The sequence below is a fragment of the Trichosurus vulpecula genome, chromosome 9 (genome assembly GCF_011100635.1).
Source record: "Trichosurus vulpecula isolate mTriVul1 chromosome 9, mTriVul1.pri, whole genome shotgun sequence".
In the NCBI taxonomy this organism is placed as follows: domain Eukaryota; kingdom Metazoa; phylum Chordata; class Mammalia; order Diprotodontia; family Phalangeridae; genus Trichosurus; species Trichosurus vulpecula.
The window spans coordinates 170,089,637-170,113,710 of NC_050581.1; the positions used below are offsets into that span (position 1 = coordinate 170,089,637).

General features: G+C 37.2%; 1 protein-coding gene across 1 annotated transcript; it reads left to right on the forward strand.

Moving 5' to 3' along the window:
* Nucleotides 1-1,289: 1,289 nt before the first annotated feature.
* Nucleotides 1,290-21,679, forward strand: PROK2 (prokineticin 2). Its single transcript, XM_036739751.1, has 3 exons — nucleotides 1,290-1,854; nucleotides 5,621-5,746; nucleotides 20,229-21,679. Exons 1-3 carry the CDS (start codon nucleotides 1,375-1,377, stop codon nucleotides 20,331-20,333), a joined length of 711 nt encoding a protein of 236 aa, XP_036595646.1. The 5' UTR covers nucleotides 1,290-1,374; the 3' UTR covers nucleotides 20,334-21,679.
* The last annotated feature ends 2,395 nt before the right edge of the window (nucleotides 21,680-24,074 follow it).

The window sequence follows — 24,074 nt, forward strand, 5'->3', positions numbered from 1 at the left end:
CTGGTTTTTTAATCAAGAAAAAAGGTAAAGAAATCATGAAAACGTTAGAGTGATCTCAGAGGGGAATTTCTTCTACATCTTTTAAAATCTTTGTCTTTCATAATTAAAAAGGAATAAGAAGAAAAAAAACTAAGAAATCAACCCCCAAATGAGTGGAAAGGCAGTGTGCAGAGAGCAACAGATTTGGAGTCAAAGGGCCTGAGTTCAAATTAGGACTCTGCCACCTGATAACTTTGAGGCCTTGGGCAAATCATTTAACTCACTCACCTCCCTTCCCCACCTATTTCCTCAGCTGTAAAATGGAGGGTTAGGCTAGATGACTTTGAATGTTTCCTGTAATTCTGAAACTACTATCAAAATTCAGTTTGCACGTGACTGGCAGATCAGACAAGGAACAATAGACCAGACAAGGACAAATATCTGAGGTTGAAATAATTACTGGACAAAAATTCTATTAGCATATATACTTCAGGCTTCTGGGTCCCTTCTAGATCTATAAACCTATTTCTCTGGGCCTGTTCTCATATGTAAAATTGGGGAGAAGGGGAAGGATTAAAGACTTTCTAGCTCCAAATCTGTGACTAACTCTGATCCTACATGAGGTCATAGGGGATTAATCTGGTAACAATACCAACGTTACCAGTATTTCTCTAAGTTCATGGTTCATAGCTTGGAGCCGAGTTAGGGAAAAGCTAAAATGAGAAAAAAATGCACTTAAGTAAATTTCAAAATGTAGGAGAAAAGCACAGAAGAGAATCAGAAAATAGAGGAAAGGTGGAAGAAATGTTAGAAGACATAAGTGGATAGGAAGGGGAGACAGATAAGGAAGAAAAGAAACAGGTCTATTCTGGGGGTTAAAGGGAAGACTATAGCTTTTCTAAGTTTTATCTTGTGAAAATGGATTCTCGAAAGGTGGGGAGAGAAAATCCTCTAGTCATGGTTTTCTCGGAAGTATTTGTCTCATACCTGGACCATGTGGGAAAGCATGCTGGTAATAGTGTCTAGTCCTTGGAGTGAGAGTGTGTGGTGTGTGTGTGTGTGTGTGTGTGTGTGTGTGTGTGTATGTGTGTGTGTGTAGCTCTCATCCCTAAATTCCGCGTGTGCGCCCATGTATGTACAGCGCCTCGTCGCTATACTCCTATGTGCATCTGTGTTCGTGTACAAGTGAGTGTGTGCCTACCGCCCCTCGTCCATAGAGTACATGTATGCATGTGTGCCTGTGAGTATGTTTGCAACCCTCGTCCCTGGACTCCGTGTGTGCGCGCGTGAGCCACGGCCTCTTTACGCGCGTCGCGGGCGGGCGGGAGCAGCAGTGACTCATGGTGGGGCTCGCCGAGCTGCCCCGGGCTCTTTATAACGGCTCGGCTCGGGAGGATGCTCCGGGGAGCCGCCCAGGCAGCTGGGCTCTCCTCCTCTCAGCCTCTCGCCTTCACCGCCGGCGCTTCTAGGTGCCTCCTCTCCCAGCCCCTCCTTCCCCCGGGCTCTCGTCTCCCTCGCGCTCCAGACTCGCCCCAACGGTCCCGACGGTCCAGGGGCTCCCGTCTGTGCGCCCCTTCCCTGCCCGTCTGGGCGCACGTCCCGTCAGCTCCCCAGCGATCCAGGATTCCCCTGCCTCCTAGTGCTCCCGAAGTCCCCTTGCCTGGCCCCCTCCAGCGCTCGGTGGCAGCCTGCCCGCCAGCCCGCACGACCTCCGCTTTCTCCGTCCGCTGCACCTCTGCTCGGCTCTCTGCCCGCTCCCCAGAGGGCGCCATGAGGTCCCCGCGCCGCGCCCAGTCCTCTCCGCTGATGCTGCTCCTGCTGCTCGGACTCCTTATTCTCCTGCCCTCCTCGGGCGACACCGCCGTCATCACTGGGGTAAGAAGCGCCTGCTGTCCTACACCTGCCCTGGCCCCACCCTGCCCTGCTCCACCCCTGCTGGCAGGGAGCTGGTGACACCCAGAAACCTGGGCTTGGGTTGGGGGTTGAAGGGTCTGCAGGCAGTCTGTCCGTCGGTCAAATTCAATTGCGAAAGGAAAGTTGTCTCTTGACTGGTCTATCCCGCCTCCGTCTGGGTGTCCGCGCTTGTCGGGAGTGGGGCCGGGAGATTCGTGGCAGTTTGGGGGCGCGAGGCTTCAAAAGGACAGGGGTGGGGCAAGAGCAAGGGGGAGAGGTCTGTGCCCCTGTCTTTGGTTTTGACATTGCGCCGGAGCTTGCTCCGAGAGGGACCCTAGTGCGTCCTCGAGTGTCTTAACCCCTGCAGCTGTGTGACCCCCAGAGAGCAGGGAAGTGACCCCTTTCTTTCTGCCCCCAGAGATTCCCAACCTCTCGTTCAATTTTGATGGTTCCAGTTTTCCTTCCCATTTCCCCCATTATTTTTGCTACTTATTCATGAACCCCTCCCAACCCCCAACTAAAAATGCAGAAATTTACTCTCCAACCTGAGTCTGAGCAGCAGCAGCGAAACGGGCTGGAGGGACTTTGTTCTGCTCTCAATGTGCAGCGTTTGTGTACATTTCTCTGCGGGTACCGCTCTTCTTTCTGAGGTTAGCTTTGAAAATGTTTTCCATTACCGAGTCTTGATAAATTAACGTGAAAACAAGAGCCTATGGTTCCTAACTCTTGGGTTTCCTTTTTTCTGGCGGTTTTGCTTAACTGATTTTTAATTTTTTAAATTCTGAATTTTCACAAACACCGAATAAAAGGAGTATTTCCATATACAAAGCAGAGCAGATAATGAGAACTGTACGTGAAACCGCAAGTCTCTATTCCATTACTTAGTTCTTCAGCGAAACTGTGGAGTAATGTTTTCTTCTTCCCTTCCCTAACTCCCCCCAGCCCAAACCCATAAATATTGTTTAAATTTAGAAAAAAATAATAGAAATCTTCATTTTTTCTTGAAAGAGAAAAACTAGTGTAACTTTTTTTTCTCCATTGTTGTATCAAATATTTTGTCCTCACTCAAGTAACAAAATACCATCACCAAGTTTAAATTTAATAGTACAGTCCGTTTTCCATTTGGAAAATCATAGTCCTCAAAATTTTAATCTCAATCAATAAGTTGTTTTATACACCTGTTAAAATACTCAAGTAATTAAAACCGATCATCTCACTAATTAAAATATTTTGTGTTTTTAAAATGATTATAACTGGAGCATAATATGTCCCTTGAAAATAAGGTGCTTTTATATCCGTGATTTTTTTTTTCAAAAAAGAAGACCCTCTACAGTAATTACTTCCTTGCTAATAAAAATGTGACCCGGCTCCCCTTTAGCCAGAAAATTACTCTGTCACCAAGTTAGTTAAGCTTATGAAGTTCTGTGCTGTCTTCGGTCTTGAGGGAAGAGGTATTGCTACTTAATTTTAACCGTCTCACAGAAACTTTTTAAACCTGAGCAAAAGATACTGTTGCAACATCTTAGTGCGCTTTTAAGCTTAGACTTCTGGGACATTCTGTTTATTCCAACCCTCTTACAATGTGTCATTTGAATGAATGTCAGTGGGTCAAGAACAAAAGACGTTAGAGAATGTAAGAATCAATATTTTCATCCTTATAAATATACTTTCCATGAAGTAAAGCACTCCCATTTTTCATAAATAAGATGAATGACTTTAATAATTTGTCATACATTTTAAAGTAACTCTATTATCATTGATTGTTTTTTAAGTAATTTTAAGTATTACCAATAAGCAAAGGAGGATTTATATCTTTTTTTTCCTGATAGCAAAAGTCTGGATGAAAAGTGGAAAAGTTGGCCAATTATCTGGCAATGTTGTCTTCACAGTGTCAGTGTCAAGCATCCAAACTGTCAGTGGCGTCTTTATTTGAATTTGGTTTGTTCTGCTGACAAAGCTGAAGAAGCTTCAGGGATAAACATTTAGCATGTGTTTAGACACAAAAACTATAGTGCTGATATTCATTTTTTATTTTAGATAAACATAATTAGAAAGTGATGAATCTACTCAAACATATTTAAGATCATTATTGTATGAAAATGAATTTCTGGAAAAAATGCTTGTACACATATGACATAAAATACCCAGATGAAAGGTGAAATATTAGTAAAATAGTTGGATGTTTTCATCATAACTCCCAACACCCAAGCAATTGACAAAAAGCTTCCATTTTCTAATATGTTTGGTTTTAGACAGACATCATATATATCATAACCACTAGAACTTAAAAGTTGGTCACTTGGAGCATTGTAATGTTTGCCTTCATTTTTGGCTACTATATTGGCTGAGAAATTTGAAGAACAATTTTAGTCATTTCAGGTAAACATATGTTATGATTTGTAATAAATTAGGGACTTAGATGTTATCTCAGTCTCATGTAGAAGTATAATATAGCATGAGCTCTTAATTTAAGGCCTATTACACATGTTAAAACGTAATGTACATCTTTCATATTCTCTATTTTTAAAGTGCTTTTCCTAACATACTTTAGATTTACTGTAATATATTACTTTTCATATTTAATGGATGTGGTGAGATTCCTTCTCGTCATTTTTGTTGTGTCTTAATTTAATTTCGTATTAGGATGATGCATCTGTAGGAATCAGTGTTTAGGATTCCATTTCAGAGTTGATTAAGTTTAGTTATCTGATGCTTTAGATAGGGTGGGATGAAATCACCCATTGGTTTTACTATTTTATATAGCTCCTAGTTGCATGATTTTGGTAAAATACAAATAAAGATATTTTTCCAAACCATGATCTTCCTGCTTAAAATTTACAGACTTGGGGCAGTAATTGTTTCTAATTAATAAAAGAAAAGTCTTGATATGATCATACTGGCCTCTATAAAGGTAATTTTATGTGGAGAAATTGTAAATGTTAAAGGACTAAGATAATTGCATTCAAAAAGTCAAGTGGCATAAACTAATTTGGGGAAAATGAGCACTTCTGAAGTTCCTATTGGTGAATTTCTGGATGTCTAGCATTTCACACTACTTTTACAGTCTTTTAAAATCCTTTAAAACTTAGGCCTAAGAGATTCTGCAGTTAATAGTCATAAAATCTTTTTATTCAATTTATAGTTTGTAATGGCCTTGTATGGTGTAAGAATAATACACATGGTAGTTCTTCAGTTCAAAGGCAAGTCGACCATAAAATGCTAGAAATAGAAAGTTGATTTTACATCCTTATATTTGAGATTTTACTAAAATAGAGACAGTATTTAGTCCTTTTTGAAACAGCATATTTAATTAAATACACACTTACATAAGCATATATGTGTGTGTATACACACACATATATGTATATACACATACACTCTTAGCATTATATAGCATTTATATACATTATTTCATTTGATCCTCATGATAACCCTGTGAAATGGGTGCTATTATTACCCCCATTTAGAGTTGGGAAAACTGAGACTGATAGAGATTAGTAACTTGCCCAGGGTCACATAGCTAGTAAGTATCAGAGGCAGGATTTGAATTCCTACCTTTCTGACTTACAAGCCCAGCACTCTCTTCACTGTCACCTAGCTGCCTACTCATAAGTTATCACAAATCGAGAAGCATTCACCACTCACCAGTCACTGTGCTGGTCATATCATTTGATCACATTACATTTAGATATTTTTAAAGAGTAAAATGTTCTTTGCCTAATTGATTCTACTTATTTCTGACTTTTAGGCTTGTGACAAGGACTCCCAATGTGGAGGTGGCATGTGCTGTGCTGTTAGTATTTGGATCAGAAGCCTCCGAATGTGTACACCGATGGGCAACGTGGGAGACAGCTGCCATCCATTGACTCGCAAAGTTAGTGTTTGACTACCGTGGTTCTCATACATTGGTATAATTGATGGGGGAATGAATAATAGCCATGAGATATGAAGGCCTAGGTAACATGGATCACAATTGGAGTTTGGAGAAAAACATTGAAACTTGACATTTTTGACAGTTCTACTCATGTATTGGTTCAGATCTGGAAGGGAAGATAGGGTAGATGACATATCCCTTGGAAGAAGGACTTCATGGGGATTCTGATTAGGCTTGAGCCACTTATTTCATAGTTCAGGAGAAAAAAAAATAAAATAAAACAGAAATCTGTTTTGCTGTATGTGAAATCACCCTAAAATTGTAAAGGGCAAAATTTAATTTAGGTACACAATCCATAGTATACCTTGGTATATGTCTCTTTGCAAAACTAGGTTTGTCTAAGTACTGAAAAAAAATAGTCATTTATTCATAGTGCACAATCAAATGCACTCTTATTTTTCTAGGTTATCTTAATGTTCTAGGTTATCACAGATATCCATTACATCGCTAAGTTTTAAAAACTTTTTTTATTTTAATTTTGATTGATGGTTCATTTATTCTACTATTTAATGTAATATGTCAATGATACATGTTGATTTTATACCATATTCACTTCCCAATGATGGAAAGTAATGTATTAATATCTTCCTTTTACTCCCCTTGCAACAGAAAAGCAGTTAATCAACCATATCTAACATCACATGCATACCTGTAATCTTCCATAAGTGTATTTCATCATTTTTTCCCCTTTCTGAACCAAGTTTGGCCATTGTTTGGTCAGGGTTCAACTGTGTCTCATTGTAGAAAGAGAAAGAAAATTGATAGGTGTCATTAAAAAGGGGACACTATTTTCACATTTTAAACTTGATTGAATATTAAAAAAAAAACAATTTGAACTCTGTTCAAAAAGGAAAGGAACACTTTTTCACATGTGGTTTAAGGTTTAAAACTGTAACACAGCCAAGCATTTTACCATCTTTCCTGTACTCCATGGTTACAGAGAAAAATTAACATTGCTGCTCTTCAGAGGGAATTTTAATGTAATAAATTTTGACCAGTTGGCTTGTTTTTAGTTCTCTGGCCTTATATTAAATAATATAACTTGGGAGTTGTATATGAACAGCTGAGCATGGAGTTGGCTCTTCAGCTTTTCCATAGCTTCACTGAGATATGTTTCTTGTTATGGTTAAATTGCTCCTCCACACCCTTATACCATGCAAGCTTCATTGCCACTTTCTAATAGTTGTGTAAAAAGAGAGGAGATTCAAGTGTTAGTCATCTGTTTCGATGCCAAACTAATGGGAGGAAGGTCAAGGTGCTACTGCCATCATTAGCGTTTTGTTAAGGTTCTTAATCAGTAATATTGAAAATGAGTCATCATTTGTAAGTTTGTATCATTTGTTAAGATGAGAACAGTTTGTTTTTTCCTTTTTTATTTAAATAGTCTCTGAAAAATAATTTGCTTTACATAGGATATTATTATAAGCAAACTTATTAAATAGCCTTAACAAAATTTACTGAGCCATAATATCCAAACAGTGAACTGAAAAGAGTTTAAAAAACTATCAAGTGAATATTTTTGGCTTAATGAAGGCAAAAGAAAAAAAAAGTAGAAAAGTTTAAAAAAAATCTAAAATTTGAATTTAGCCAAACTGGCTTGTAAGGAGTTTACCACGTGAGGTGGTTGTTACAGTGTAATTCTTAAGCTGAGTCCCTGAATCTTGGTTGTCTCAGGTTCTTCACCTGATCAGACAGTATTGGCAGAATTGTATTTTGTTCTGGGTACCACATTTTAAAATAGTCATTGATAGCCTAAGGAGCATCCAGAGAAAAACAACCTGGATGGTGAAGGGCCTCAAATCATATCATGCAAGTATGTTTAACATGTTTAAATGTTTAACAAGGAGAAGAAAAGACTTAGGGGGAGAGATGACAACTGTCTTTGTGTTTTTGAGGGATAGTCACATGGAAAAAGGTTGGACTTGTCCACCTCGGTCAGAACTAGGTAGAATGAAAACAGCAGTAACTGGGACATGCCAACTGGGGCTTTGACCCAGAATGGCGATATTTAAAGGACACTGGCAGCTTTGAAATTCCTAAAGCAATCAGAAACACCTGAGCTTACTACCTCATTAGCAAGAATAATTCCTTGAAACAGGAAACTATCAGATGGACTGCTTTCTCCCCTTCCTTTGTCCTCAGGGCTCAGCCAAGATGGGGTCCACCCCAGCCTGGCTGCACCTTGTTCTGTAATCCCATGGTGGACTCCCTAGCAGCAGCCTTGTAGACAGGTAGTCCCCACTGTGAGTGGCAGTTTCAGAGGGTCTTTTCTCCCCTCAGGATAAATCTCTGCCAGAACTTTCTCACACCCCTCAAACGTTCCTTGGTGGGTGCCTTTCATTCTTCTTGCACAGTATACTTTCCAAGGCTTGACTTCAGATGCTAGTAATGCTAATTATAACTCTGGAGGCAGATTTGGGCTTGAGGTTAGGGAAAAAATGTGCTAACATTTTGAGCTCCTCAAATGAAGAATGGGCTGCCTTGGGAGGTAGTGAGTCCCTACATCCACAGTGGATGATCACCTACCAGGCACATCAGTTATTGGCTGCATTTTATGTTCTTCCAACTCTGAGATTTTTTTATACATAAACTACATCTGCTCTCTACAAGCACCAATACATTTTCTTGTTTTTTGATAGTTCTAGTAATTAAGTCCACAAAAATAGCATCTGATTTTTCATTATGAGTCTCTGCAGTCAGATTAAAGTATGTTGAATGAAGTAAACCGACTCTAGCATGTACCTAGGGTCTGCAAAGGAGGACAGGATGTAGAATTGGAAGGTACCTTAGAAAGACCACTTTGCTTTAACAGATAAAGAAGCAGAAATTCCATATTGTTTGAAACTGAACACCTTGAAAGAGCACTAAACTTATCAGAACAAAAATAATCACTGACAATTCTCAAATAGTTTAATGTTTGTAAAATATTTGACATGTTTGTGTGATCAAATTAGCTGAATTAAATCAAGAATGGTCATTAGAGGCTGTGTAGTTCTCATTTTATAGATGAGGAGCAGAAAGGTCATACAGTTAGTATTAGAGCCAGGATTCAGACTCGGGTCCTCTGCTGCCAGATCCATGATTCTTTCATTTGACCCTGACAATAACCCTTTAAGGTAAGTGAAGCTCAGAGATAGAGTAACTTTTTTAGAATAACAGAGGCAAGATTTTAGCCCAGGTATTCCTGACTCCCATGTAGCACTCTGTATACCATGGACCAACATTCAAGCATACCATTACGATGTTTTTGAAGGCATGGAGGGGAGGATCGGCTGGGAGAAGGAATGGACGAGGGATTTCATTACTGAAAAGAAGATATCTCTTTAAATGTTGATCTACAAGGATTTTGTCTGGAACACAGTTTAAATGACTTGTCCTCCAAGGACACACAGCCAGTATATGTCAGACATGGGATCTAAACCTAGGTCTGTCTGACTCCAAGGACAACCCTGTTTCCACCACACCACATTGCTTCTCTCCAGATTTTGTAGTTGTGTTGTTATTCAGTCATTTCATTCATGTCTGACTCTTTGTGACCCCATTTGGGTTTATTTGTTGTTGTTGTTTTGGCAAAGATACTGAAGTATTTAGCCATTTCCTTCTCCAGCTCATTTTAAAGATGAGGTAAACTGAGGCAAACAGGGTTGAGTGACTTAACCAGGTTCACATAGCTAGTATGTGTCTGAGGCAGAATTTGAACTCAGGTTTTCCTGACTGAAGCCCCAGTACTCTATCCACTATGCCACCTAGCTGCAACTCTTAAGATTAAATGTCCGCAATTATCCAATGAAAAAAAATATAGAGAGAGAAGATTCTGCTTTGATAATGAAAGGTAAATTACATTTTTAAAAATTGATGGATACATTGTCAGGGAACAAAAGTGGCACTAAATGAAAGCTATATTTATATAAATTTCAAACTTTTTGTTTTACTTTAGCTCAGTCATTGCTTTAAAAAGAGAATTAAGGGTCAGTCTTAAAAGAATTGATATCCAGTAAAATTTGTTTAAATGCTTTTCTTTTCCTCTGAGACATAAGTTAATCACTAATGTTTTCATATTTGACATTTATATTGCAAGGCTAATACTTTACAATTAGAATTTTCATTATAATCTCATATTTTGACAATTGGTATTAAAAGTAGAAAACGTCCACTATGCTAGAAAGAATAGTGCATAGAATTTGTTAGTAGTCTTTCCCAGATTAGATTGTCACATTCTTGTAATGAATTCTATACAGGGATACCCCACCTATTGTCATTCTTTGGTTCTACTAAACTATCATGTTAAAGTATGATTTTCTGAATTGCAAAAAAATGATAATCTGTTGTTCTCAAACTGAAGTCAGCTGGTAAAGGCTACCAAGGTAGCCTTTGACACTGCAATTTATCCCCTTCTCCTGGATACTCTATCTTCTCTAAGTTTTCATGACACTACTTTCTACTGGTCTCCACTCTGCCTGACCACTCCTTAACCTCCATTGCTGGCTCTTCATCCAGGTCATACCAAACAATCCTAGATATCCTACAAAACTCTGGCCTGGGCTCTTCTCTCTCCTCCCTCTGTATTCTGTGGTTAGTGACCATGGGTTCAGTTATCTCTGTACAGATTATTCCCAGATCTGTGTCTCCAGGCCTAACTTCTCTCCTAAACTGTGAACTGGGATGTCCTACAGGCATCTCAAACTCAACAGGTCCAAAGCAGACTCCATTATCATTTCCCCCAAATCCTCCCCTCTTCTTGATTTCCCTGTTAAAGTTAAAGCCACTCCTATCATATCAGTAGCTCAGGCCTTAGCCTCAAGGCCATCCTCTATACCTCACTCACCTTCACCCCACATAGCAACAAGATTTCACAGCAAATTAGCTATCATCACATCTCTTCTATGGTCCCCTTCTCTCCAGTCACACAACCTTTACACTGGTTTCGGCTTTTATTACCTCACACCTTCACTACTTCAATAACTTCCCAATTGTCTCCCTAATTTGTCTATTGCCATTCCAGTCAATCCTCCAATCAACTGCCAAAGTGATTTTTCTAAAACATAGATCGAACCATGACATTCCACTGCTCAATAAACTCTAATGGCCCCCTATTGTTTCTAGGATCAAATCTAAAATCTTTCATTTTGCATTTCAAAACCTTCACAACCTGGCTCCTTCCTGTCTTTCCAATCTTTTTACATTTCACTCCCCTGTATATACTTTATGATCCAATGATACTGGCAGATTCTTCAAATGTGACATTTCATCTCTCAGTTCCTCTTCTTTCCAATAAATGGCCCTCATGACTAGAATGCTTTCTTTCCCCACCTCCAATTCCTATTCCATGGCTTCCTTCAAGATTCAGCTCAAATCCCACCTTGCAAGAGACCTTTCCTTATAATCAGGATTCACATATTAATATCTATAGCTTCGAACACTTATATAAGAGATTAGCTACTTTATTTCCATTCAAATTAGTCATGTGAAGGGGTTGAGTCTCAATTTGAAAATTTTGTATGCGTAGTGTTTTTCTGTATTATGCTTGATTTTCCAATTGAAAATTTTTCTTCCTTTGCAAATATTCACTTTTCAATTAGCTTCCTTTATTTTTCCATTTATTTAACAGACACTTATTTAATGCCTGCTGTGAGCAGAGTACTGTGCTAACTTCTACAAAGCTCCAAAGATAAATAAGATATGAGCTTTTCCTTCCAGGAGTTTTCATCGATTAATGGAGAGGATGTATACACAAATAACCAGAATATTCCAAAGATCCGTGGCTTCATTGGTGTAACCCCCTGAGTCTCAGTAGGCCAACCTTGTCAGTTGCTTACTGTACTATAAAAGAAAATGTAGGAAGTGCAAAAGATAAGTAGTTAGAGGACTTTACTTTTGTCTGGCTTCAAAAAAGGTGTGGGCCATGGGCAAGATCACTAATCCAGTTTGAATGGAGCTTAGTGTAGATGGTATAGAATAATGGATTATAAAGCTGGAAAGGCAGATTTGAGGACCATTGTAGGGGGCCCTGAATGCCAGGCTAAGGAGTTTGGACTTTATTTGGTAAGCAGTAAGGGGTCATTAAAGATTTTTGAATAGTAGAGTCATGTGCCAAGACATAGAGATCAATGAATTAACTCAACAATCCATTTGCTGTAGATCACATTTTGGAGAATATGCATTTTTCACACCTGTTGCTTTTCTGATTGACCTAAACAGTTAGGCCAATGTCTTTTCTATTGTTGTGAATTCCCCCATGAAGCCCTTTTACTTTTCAAAGACTTGTTTTAATTAATATAATAGTGGTAGGGATTGGATCTATGATTTCATCGGTGTAGGGAATTTCCAGGAGAGGAAACTTCCTATATAAATACTGTACAAGTAGATACCTACTCTGCAACTTAGAATCTTAGAGAGTTGCCTAGCCCAAGAAGAGGCTGTCATTTTCCTGGTGCCCCACAACAATGTGTCAGTACCAAGACTTAAACCCAAAGCTTCCTATTTTTTGACCACTTCTTAAAATGCTATATGATGTCATCTGAAAATGGTTACATCTAGAGAAACTTACCAATCAATAAAGAATCCTTCCATTTGGACTTTATTTCAGACAATATCTGTGATACTGGTGAACCCTTTAGGTAAATACATCTTACTGTTAAACATCCCACTTGATGTCAGTAATTAGCAGATCATTTTATCTCCATAATTGAATCTTAGAAGGAGTCTTGTACTGTTTTAATGTACGTGTGGGAGAGAACTTGTCTAAAGAGAAGCAATATTTTGTTCAACCAAGCCAAATGAATTTATAAAAAAATTAATAAACTATAGGCACAGTGTGATCTTATATTCTCTATGCCTTCCAGTTCATTGTTTGACTGACATATGGCTTGCTTACAGAAAACACTTTCTTACTCATTTCAGTGCTTTTGTAAGCATTACACAGAGAGTAGAACACTAAGTGTGGAGTCCAGAAGACCTAAATTTAAATCCAGCCTCAGATGCTTCCTAGCTGTGTGATTCTGGGCAAGTCCCTTAAACTCCATTTGCTTCACTTTCTGCAGCTGTAAAATAGGAAGAATGGCACTTCTCCCCAGGGTTGTTGTGAGGATCAAATGGGATAGTATTTGTAAAACACTTAGAGCAACACTTGGCATGTAGTAGGTGCTATATAAATGCTTATTCTCTTCCCATCTCTCCCTTTCATAAGATTAAAAGCATGAAAGAATCTTAGAAATCACTTAGTCCAAATTCTTCATGTTTAGAGGTAAAGAGCCAATACTGGTTTGCCCAAGGTTTCACGGTAAGTGATGAAGCAAGCATTTGAGCCCAGGTCCTCTGAGTTTCCATTATGTCATTGCTTTCTCTAATACCAATTTAGTGTCCCACCCTAGGAGTTCCCTTTGGTCATTGAGGATCTGGGATGTATATTGGAATTAACTTCTGGCCCCACCAAAAAGAAACAACCTGATCATCTGTATTTTTTTTTAAATTAAGTGACAAAACCAGTCTGAAGGTTTGGAATCAGATGTTGAAAAGCTTTGCAAATTTGCCCAAACCCATGGGCTGCAGAAAAAAGTCAGATATCAACAGAATACACAATGTTCAAAATATAAATGCACGCCCATTTCCCCAGCTTAGTATCCTGCTAGTAGAGGATTCCATGGAGAAAACTAGTATTGGTTGTGTGCCTGGTGGAGTTTTGAAGCCTGCCTGAAAAGATACTTACAAGAGGGAGAGTGCATGCTCCCTTAGCCATACCACTGGGTCCTCTTGGTGTGCTAGAGTTCATTTAACCTTCGGTAATAAAAAGATTAATAATGAGAAGTCCAGCCTATTGGACTTTTTTCTTCATGGATTTCCCTCAAAGCATTCATGTGAGAGAGGGTTTTGAGACAAATCTCTTTTGATGAAGAAGGCATTTAATAAGATAGTAGACTCTCATTGCATCTTTCTTCTAAACAGTTCTTGAGGACACACAGATAACCTTAATGATGTCCATTTCTAAAAGTTTAAATATTGAGACTGAAACAGAAAAGGAAACACGAAGTTGGGGGTGAGGGCAATGGAGTTAAACTCGGTAAATAATGAAGTGTCTCAGATGCTATCTGCTAAGTACCCCACATGAGGAAACATGAACTAAGAAGATTAACTGAGAAGTTTTAGTGATTGTGGAAATGATATGGTTTGGGCATGTTTTTGCAACTGTTGGCACAGATGGGTTTTATACTCAGTGGGTATGGAGAACTTCCCCATAAAGTTTTTATAGAAATGAGAAAGTAGGAATTATGTATGGATTCATGGTTGTTAGTATTGTCTTGGTCACTTTTCTGTGCTAAAAGCCCCATCTTTGTTCCTTCCTGTTTTTTAATAGAATCCCCATCTCCCTACTTCTTGAGGTCTCTTGAGATTGGATCCCTAAATGGCTTTAATGTTGGATTTCCCTTCAGCATAGATTTCTCCTGTGTGTATTTGGTTGCATCCAGCTGCCATTGCCACTTTCTTCCTCACACAATAAATTAGGTACACAGATGATAGAGAGTCCAAATGTGATAGTTCTGATGTCCTTAATGAGAAATTAAATTGCATTATATTAGATCGCTGCAAAAATGCCAGTGGTATGTTTCTGATTGCGTCTAGTTTGTTGTTATTCTAAAGCCACTGGTTTTAGAGACATGAAATCCTAGATTTAGATCCTGCCTCAAACACTATGTAACCCTGAGAATATCACCTAACTTCTCTGTACCTCAGTTTCCTCATCTGGAAAATGAAGGGATTGGACTCAATGGACTCTCAGGTCCCTTTGAGCTCTAAATTTATGATCCTATAGTCAGTCTTAGATGAATCTTCCCACCTGCCTTTCATTATTTTGTTAATTGGTGCTGATGAACAGAAAATTAGTAAGATAAATTTTGCATTGTGGTTGTACAATTTTTAAAACTAATTTGTGTATTAAATCAGTGTTATTCTTGGCTGCTATATCTTTCCACTTATGAAGACAACTAGATATTTGCAGATTGTGCAAGTTCCTAGGCTCATTAGGCTTCCCCTTTGTGGTGTTTATTTTCTGTTGGTTAATCTTTTTAAGGAAATGGTAAATGATGATGTCAATTTCTTTACTTTTGTCCATTTCTTATTTCTTTCAGTCCGTGGTTTGTTCAAGATAAGTCAGGTTGGAGCTGCTGTAGCTACTTACATTGTCTTCTTTGCAGTGTCTTTGACTCTTACTCTAAATCCCCAGAAACCCAAATACACGCATACAACTGATTTTTAAATAATATTAGTAGTATACCGTTATGCATCTCTTTGGAGTTTACATACAGTATTTCATTTTATCTTCACAAGTCTGTAAGGTGAGAGTACAAGTCTTATCATTTGCATTTTAGAGCATAGGAAACTGAGCTTTAAAATGATAAAGTGACTTGCCTCAAGTCACACATGAGAAGGAATAGCAGGAAGAGAAGGAGAAATAGCTAATATTTACATAGCTCTTTAAGGTTTGCAAAGTGATTTACATGCATTAAAAGAGCAGAGGTGAGGACAAAATTTTCTCCTGACTCCACATCCAGTGCTTGTTCTATGATGCCACAGCTGCCTACAGTCTGGAAGCAGTTATTTCCTGCCTATTAACATTTAATCAATTTCCTTTTTTAAAAAAATGTCATTTGATGCTTGTTTTATCCAAAACCTTCTTTAAAATTTTTTTTTCAACTAACAAAAATCTTATTTTCTCTACTTTCCATCTCCTCTTAACATGGAGATGGGGGAAGGAACTCATTTTTTAAAACAAATACGAATAGTCAAGGAAAACAAATTCCTATGTTGACCATATCCAAAAAAATGTCTCATTTGAGTACATTGCATCTCTATCAGGAAGTGGCTAGCAGACTTCATCATCACTCCTCTGTAATCATGGTTGGTTATTGCTTTGTTCAGAGTTCTTTATTCCTCCAAAGCTGTTTTGTCTTTAAAATGTTATTGTATAAATTGTCCTTCTGGTTCTGCTTACCTCACTCTGCAGCAGATCATATAAGTCTTCCCAGGTTTCTCTGAAACCATGCCTTTTATTATTTCTCATGGCCCAATGGTATACCATTACATTCATATGACATTTGTTCAACTAATCTCCAGTTTGTGAACTAATGCATCTCTATTGGGGGAAGTAATCATTGTTTATACATATGAATAGGAGTGTGCTAGTAAATGTTTAACAATCAGCTCTCCAGAATAACTGTACTCACAACACAATTTTCAGTTTGATCTGCATCATTAACATTCTCTTCATCATCTTCTTAAGCCCAGACAATCAACAAAACAATAAATCAAGTCCTGATTTGGAGCATTTGCCAATTTCTGAGGTGTAAATGCTCATGAAAATTGAATAATCAACTATGGTTGGAACTAGCTTCAACCCTCTCCCCAGTGTACGCTTCAATAAGTCCTTGGTTTCATGGATCTTTCTTGACCTGAATTCTGCTCTCCAACATATTGTTTTGTCATTTTTCCTCTGCCCATTCTGGCACAGACATTGCTGCGTATCAAACCTGTGTTTGTTTTGTGTGATCAGCCCTATCGAGTTCTTCATACAAGTCAACTTCCTCATTCTCAGTGACAAATAGAAATTGCTTTTCTTACCTAAATAAATGAAATAAGAAAGGTACTTTTTTTAAAACTCAAAATACAAGTTCTGCCAATTAATGAAGTAATAAATGCTTGCTTCATTAATTTAGAAAAACTAGAAAAGGAGTAGCATTCATTAAACAAAAGGAGAAATTGAAATCTGAACAACCTGTTCACCACTATGGATTTGTGATTCCATTGATCAAAGGACTTCTCCCAGGGGTGCATGTTGCAACCTATCCATACCTTCTCTGATTATTTGACCTTTTTAAATTAAGAAATTTAGAAAATTCTTAACCTCTAAAACTAGAAATCACCTGAAGACTGCACACTATCAAGAGACCATGATGCAAATAGTAAGCAATGCTCTTGATTGAAATTAGAAAAAAGCTGGTGGGGGGTGGGAAGGTTGAGTCAAGCTAGGGGACAAAATGGGAGAAGAAATGACCATCAAAATAGAAGGTACTAGTCACAAAGGAGAGATATACTTGAGGAGGAGACGGAGAGTGTGATGGATTTAGTCAGAACAGTGCTTCTTAGCAAACAGGTAGCAAATGCCCAAATTTGGAAAAATGTCAAGTCATGTTATTGTAAAGCCATATTATTACTCTTAAGCCATATTGACTTTGACAATCTATTGTTAATGAAATTAGGTATGAAAATGACTTTGAAAATTTTGAAGCACCCTTTATTTCAGTTATTAGTAATATTTTAATATTTTAAAATTTGTTTTTGCCTTACAAATACTGCAAGAGGCAGCAGATAGAGAGTTAACCTCACAGCCAGGAAATCCTGGGTCCCAGTCCCTCCACTGACCCATCCTATCTTGGTGACCCTGGGAAAGTTATTTAACTTCTCAAGACCCTATGCAGCTCTCTAAGACTCTAATTTATACTGAAGACCTGCATTGGTAGAGGAATGGGAACTTCCCATTTTCTTCTGCTCAAAGAATTCCTAGATCATGTGGGAGTTTCTTGTATTAAGAAAATCAGAAGTCTAATCTCTATTTCTTCCCATTTTATAAATATCTAGTCAACCTAAGCTTTGTCCTCATCAGAAAAGAGTAGCGACCCTAGTTCATGTATAGGAGAGAATCAGTTAAAGTGAGCAACAGATCTGCAGAGTGTGCAAATAAAGATAATTAGCCCCAAGCCTGGACCTGGATCTACTGCTAGCTTTGCTACTAATTCACCTGACAGCCATGGACATGTAACAAGGCCAACTTTTCTTGGCCTCAGCTTTCTTATGTGGAAAAATAGGGGTTTGGATTAAAGTCCCTTACCAGGCTAATATCTGTAAATGCATGTTGTCCTTATAATAATAGCAGGCATGTATGTGTGTGTGTGTATACACACACACACACACACACACACACACACACACACACACACACACATATATATATATATATATATATATATATATATATATATATATATATATATATATATATTTGTGACTATATGTATACAATGCATGTGTGTGTGTGTGTATCACTTTAAACATTTGGCATACATTTGATCACCACAATAGAGGTGAGTGCTACAAACATTTTAGAGATGAGAGAAGAGAAAGGTTAAGTATCTCGCTCATAGTTCCTCCCTCTCCCTTCCCCAATAGACTTGGAGTTTAAACCTAGGTCACTTGATCCCAAAATGAGCAGTCCCAGAGCACTACTTCTCTCAGAGGTATCTCTTTGGTGATATCACTTTAGCTTCCTCTTCACGGTAGACATGATCTTTATATTAACAAAATTTCACCCATATACACATATATGTATATATACACATATAACACATATACAGACACACATATGTATGTGCATATGTATACATATATACACATATGCATGCGTGTATGTATATGTGTGTATAAAATGTGTGCATGTATGTGTATATGCATATGTATATGCATATGTACATGTATGTGTATATGCATATGTATATGCATATGTACATGTACATGTATATGTGCTAGGGAGGATGCCCATACAGTATAATTTACCCTGAGCCCAGCAATGCCTTTTGGGGATGGTGCTGATAACAGTTTCCCTTCAGGTCAGAGAGAAGTTATAAAATAGCTGTATATCAGAAGGTGGACTATGATTCCCAGAAGTCTAAGCGAGTATTCTGGAACTCTGACCTTTTCCTTCTCACATTAAGATATGCTTTAAAGACTACAAAGGACTTTCTTCAAATGACAGGCTAAATTTATTACATAGGAAAAGGAAAAATAAGTTATGTATAACAGAGTTTTGAAGTTTCATGTACAGTCAGTACAAGGCAGCTGGGTGAATATCCAGTAGATAGAGTGCTGTGCCCAGAGTCAAGAAAACCTGAGTTCAAATCCAGCCTCAGACATTTACTAACTCTATGACTGTGGTGAATCATTTAACCACCATCTCCCTCAGTTTCCTCATCTGTAAAGTAGGGATAATATAGCACTTACATCCCAGGGTTATTGTGAGATAAAATGAGGTAACATTTGTATAATGCTTTGTAAACCTTTACATGCTATAAAAATACTACCTGTGCTGTATTGTGTCATATTTTACAATGCTATGTTACATTAGGCTATATTTATATTATACTACACTACATTATAATATTTTACATTATATCATATTATATTATATTGCACCATTTTGTATCATTATTTTGTGTGGTTATTTGATTTGGTGTCTGTTAATTTCAGAATTTTTTTTAAAAAACATAAAATTAAAACAAAACCCTTTTGCTCACATTAACCCGATGAGGCAGTAAATCACATCAGCTTTATAATTCCACCCTTTTTAGATGTGGAAGCCTTTCAATATGTATTTGATCAGTGGTGTGCATTATTAGCAACCTGATTCCATGAAAATAGATTATTGATTATATATAAAGTTTATTATCTGCTTTTCAACTTTAGAAGTTTATACTTTTGATCCTTAAAGGCAATATTTTTCTATATTTTTACTGTGAAAATATAATAAATTCTGTTTTGTAGCATCTAGGAAGGAAGAAACTGTATTTACTATGCCATGTTACCCTGAGTAGCTAAAAAATGAATACCCTTCTCTAGGCTGTATAAAGTGATAGATTTATTTGAACAATTCAAAGATAACAAAAAAGGCAAGATATCAAGTGCTTACTAGATATACTAAGTCAGTGTTTTTAAGCACCTGATGGACACTTTGCTACACAGTAGAGATATACTGGGGAAAAAACAGAACATTCCCAGCCCTCATGGAACTTATTGCACTTGGTGCTGCTGGGGCAGCATACACACATATTATATAAATAAATTCAAGGTAAGATACAAAGGTATTAGGAGTTAGAGGAGTCGGGAAAACCCTCATCATGGAAAGATTTTTGAGGTGTGTGTTTTGCATTCTGTAATCTCGAAACTAGGGCAGCTTGGTGGCATAGTGGAGAGAGTACCAGCCCTGGAGTCAGGAGGACCTGAGTTCAAATTTGACCTCCTACATTTAGTAGCTGTTACACTTAAACCATTTGACTCAGTTTCCTCATCTATAAAATGGGCTGCAGAAGGAAGTGGTAAACCATCCCAGTTTCTTTACCAAGAAAACCTGAAATGGGGTCACAGAGAGTTGGAGCCAACTCACTGACTAAACAACAAATCTCATAATTAAGAAAGACAAAATAGTTGATCTATTGGTTTTCTTTAATTCCATCATATTTGTTTTGGTACACATCATTTCTAAATATAGATTTTTTTCTTTCATGTTGGTAAATTTATTAGATTTTTTCAACAGATTAGAGAAAATAGAAATCTTTTTTTTCCTCAAGATTCACCCATGACCATGTTGTGTGTTTATTTCCAGGTTCCATTTTTTGGGAAGAGAATGCATCACACCTGTCCTTGCCTGTCTGGGTTGGCTTGTGTACGGACTACATTTAACCGATTTAGATGTTTACCTAGGAAATAATGATCACTTTTGAAATGGAATCAGTTAAATGTGAACAGCAACTTAATGTATTTAAAGTTTTCCTTGTGATTGTAATGAACAAGTTATATGCCAGGAAAAAATCCTATTACTTTCTCCCTTCACAAGCATCAAAAATGACTATATCTAGGTCTAAGTAATATTCTTAGACTTGATTTGAAAATGATGGGCTTTATAGAGATATCACTTTGAATAGAAATGTTGAAAGTTAAGTATTATGGCTAGATTTTCTTCTCCACATTCATTTCATTTTATAAAACTAAAGTCAGAGTCTCTACCACAAAGAAGATAGGGAAAAAGGTAATCTAGTGTAACCCAGTAGGGTGCCTGGTGGTTGGGAAGCAGCTATAGTAAAGCTGCATCAGCTTCTGGAAATCATAGGCTAGGTAGAGAAGTTGTACGCTCTCTCATGGACTGTGATTCCCAGAAGTCTATGCAGGTATCCCAGAACTTCTCCAGACCTACTGGCAAGCTGACTCCAATTCAGAGCTCCACTCATATTTGATTCTATTAAACTGTCAGGCTGAGACTTCTTTTTAGGTTTTCCCATTTCCCTTTTTACATTTCTCCTGATAGATACACATTTTTGTTTCCATATCTTTCTATCCCCAAGGCACATTAAATCTCAATTTAACTATGACTGGTCTCACAATTCATTCTCCTCCTTGATGCCTCACCACCCTACTCAGATTCTAAATTGACATTTACCAAATGTCCTGCTGAGATGTCCACCTTTGGTGGAAAGTTCATCAATGCTGGCCTTTTGGGTACTCAGTGAAACTACTGGCAAAAGTTAGCAACTGATTGTTCTAACTCCACAGCTTTTCCTAAGGCAGCAACGGTCTCAAAGCCACAGCATAAAAAAGTGGTATTACCTTCACTTGAGCTAACCATAAGTAATGAAGATGTATTGCCACTTATCTGTCTGAACCAGGAGTGGCAAATTCTGATGTTAAAGAGATGTAAGAGCAGACAGAATAGTGAATCAAATTAATTTTTATTACTTTTTTGAGTTGTCCTTTAAAGTCTTTTTTCTTTCTCATAATTGAATTTCATTTTAGGAATGAGACAGTTAGATATACTATAGAACATGCCATCCAAGAGGAAGAATTTATTTTAATCTGGCATAAAACTAGTTAAACTTTTGAAATAATATGTATTAAAATGTCAGTTGCATTTTATTTCAAACTTAAAGGTTTGTTTTAATGGGTTGTTTAATATCTTGTCATTTGTACCTGTATCAATATTGCTGTGTAAAAATTCTGTATCAGAATAATGACAGTACTGTATATCATTTGATTTTAATATTATATCCTTATTTTTGTCACAATGGTCTCAATTTTTATTCCAAAAAGTGAGGGTATTTTCTAAATAGGTCACACTCTAAATCCAATGAGGACTAAGCTGGTAAAAATAGAGCTATTTAGTATACATACAGTTTGAGTTTGTGCCAAATGAAATTTTACTAGTATATGTTTCAGAACATTCAAAAACCAAGCCCAATATGCAAGTAAATGTGACAATGGAACTTAGGGGGGAATCATGACATGCATAAAAGGTTGTAATTAGGAATGAATTAATAGAATTTCACTGTGTATTAAGTACAATTGATTATATATAGATGCACATGAACAACATTTTTAAAGATATTAAGTCTATATAAATTCAGTAAGATTGGAGAAAAGCAAATTGCCTGTATTGTGTGTGAATGCATGCTGTCTCAAGTGAACAAACTACAAAATTTACTTAAATTAGTAAAATTGAGGTAGAAAAATGTTCATGATTTGAGAGGTTTCTCCATTGTTTATATAACCAGGGCCTACAGTTACAAATTATATGTATTTTATCCAATGAGAATTAAATTAAAAGCATTTATTATTTACTATATGCCAAGTGTTGTACTAGGCCCTGGAGATGCAAAGATAAGCAGACAGTCCCTGCCTTTAGGAAGCTTACATTCTAATGGGAGAAATAACAGAAATTGGAAAGTGGAGACCAGGGCAGGGTATTGCATTTTCAAAAGTCACAGGAACCATCATTGGAGTTATCAAGGGAATATGCTCACAGCCTTCCAAGTAGGAATGGCAGTATTAATTTTATTATGGCTCCAGAACTATGAGGGCCAGGGAGGAATTGGAGTGTGTTAAGTTCAGTGAGAAGATGGTGGGGGGATGGGGCTAAGTAAATTATACTTGATAGGAGGAGTCTAATCAAAATTACTTTCAAAATTTTGTAACTTTGAAATAAACACCAAATTTGGTTTTGTTGTGGAGTTAACTGTTTGACCATAGCAAACTACGTGAGGCACTCACCAATCTGAAGGGCAGAAGTTCCTTATAGGAAAAGGTTAAATTTTCCAGGAACTAGCATTTGGTCTGGAGCAAGACGGCAAGCAGGACAATATTTACGGAGTTATACATATAACGATTCATTCAGAAACATATTCCTATTTGCTGTTCAAAGGAATGGACTTTCTTGGGTAATATACTCCACTTTGGTGTTAGTTTCAGATTGTATTTGATGTACATTCCCCACTGGGTTGACCCAAGTTTGAGCAGATGGCACTGTCTCTATATGAAGTAAGGGTTAAAGTAAACTAGTAATTTAGAGATTTTCTAAGTTAATTGCTCGGGTTTATAAACTTCTCTATAAAACTTTTTTTCTATATTAGTAAGAACATAATGGGTGAAACACAATTTTTTCCTTGTTTAGATTATATAATGAACCCTTAGAGAACTTTCCTATATCATGCCCAAGCCAACCAATAAAAACTTTGGTAAACTTGTAAAGTAGCCTACAATTTTATGCAGTTTTTATGTGTACACAGCAAAAAGGTTTGTGCCATAGTGCAATAAATTCAGCACTGCTTCATAGTCATCTGAGTAAAAACCAGATGGGAGGCAGCAGAGGGGGTTTTAGGTGTTTTACTTAATTTCTTCGTAGTAGCAACATTCAAAAAATTATTCATGAATAACTATGGTTCATATATGAGTATGTCTCAGCATACATGTGTACATTATGTGTATATATATGCTCACACACGTGTTTATATTCATTAGATTATTTTATTCCAGAAAGAAACTGCACATCAAAGTCAGAGTTACAACCTCACATTCACAAAAGAAAGTGACTATAAGAAAGTCACCAGTTATTACTATGCCAAAGTACATGATTCAAAAAGACAGTAATGGGTTATAACAGATGAGAGTGCCTTTGATTTATACGTATATACTATATGTGTGTATGCATATACAAATACACACATATATGTGTGTATATTTGTGTGTGTGAACTTTGACTTAAAGTACCTCACAAAAGATTGTGATGATTTGGGTTAGGTTTTCCATCCTCCCTGATGGTCTACCACTAAGTCTTTATCAATAGCAAATAGAATTTGGTATATAATTATTAAAAGTAAGTTTGTCTGGGCACTTAATGATAGCAGGTCTTAAACTTATTATGAGATACGTCAAATAAATATCTTCAAACAGAATTCTTGATTAAGATTATCACAAGAGAGAATGCTTATTATTTCTTAAAAAAAAGAGAGACAAATAAATCCTTGCGGAATTGGCTTTGATTTCCCCAAACATTTATCGGCCTTCATGATGCAACCATCATCTCCTGTTTTTATCATCCTTTTAAAAGTGCTTTTTGTTACCATGCCAGTCAACAAACATTTTTTAAGCACCTACTGTATGCCAGGTACTATGCTAAACTCTG

Excerpts from the sequence above, each read along its gene's own strand:
- PROK2 (XM_036739751.1), top strand. The coding sequence starts at position 1,375 with ATGCTCCGGGGAGCCGCCCAGGCAGCTGGGCTCTCCTCCTCTCAGCCT. Across the intron at positions 1,855-5,620 it reads ACACCGCCGTCATCACTGGG|GCTTGTGACAAGGACTCCCA; the intron begins GTAAGAAGCGCC and ends TCTGACTTTTAG. Across the intron at positions 5,747-20,228 it reads GCCATCCATTGACTCGCAAA|GTTCCATTTTTTGGGAAGAG; the intron begins GTTAGTGTTTGA and ends GTTTATTTCCAG.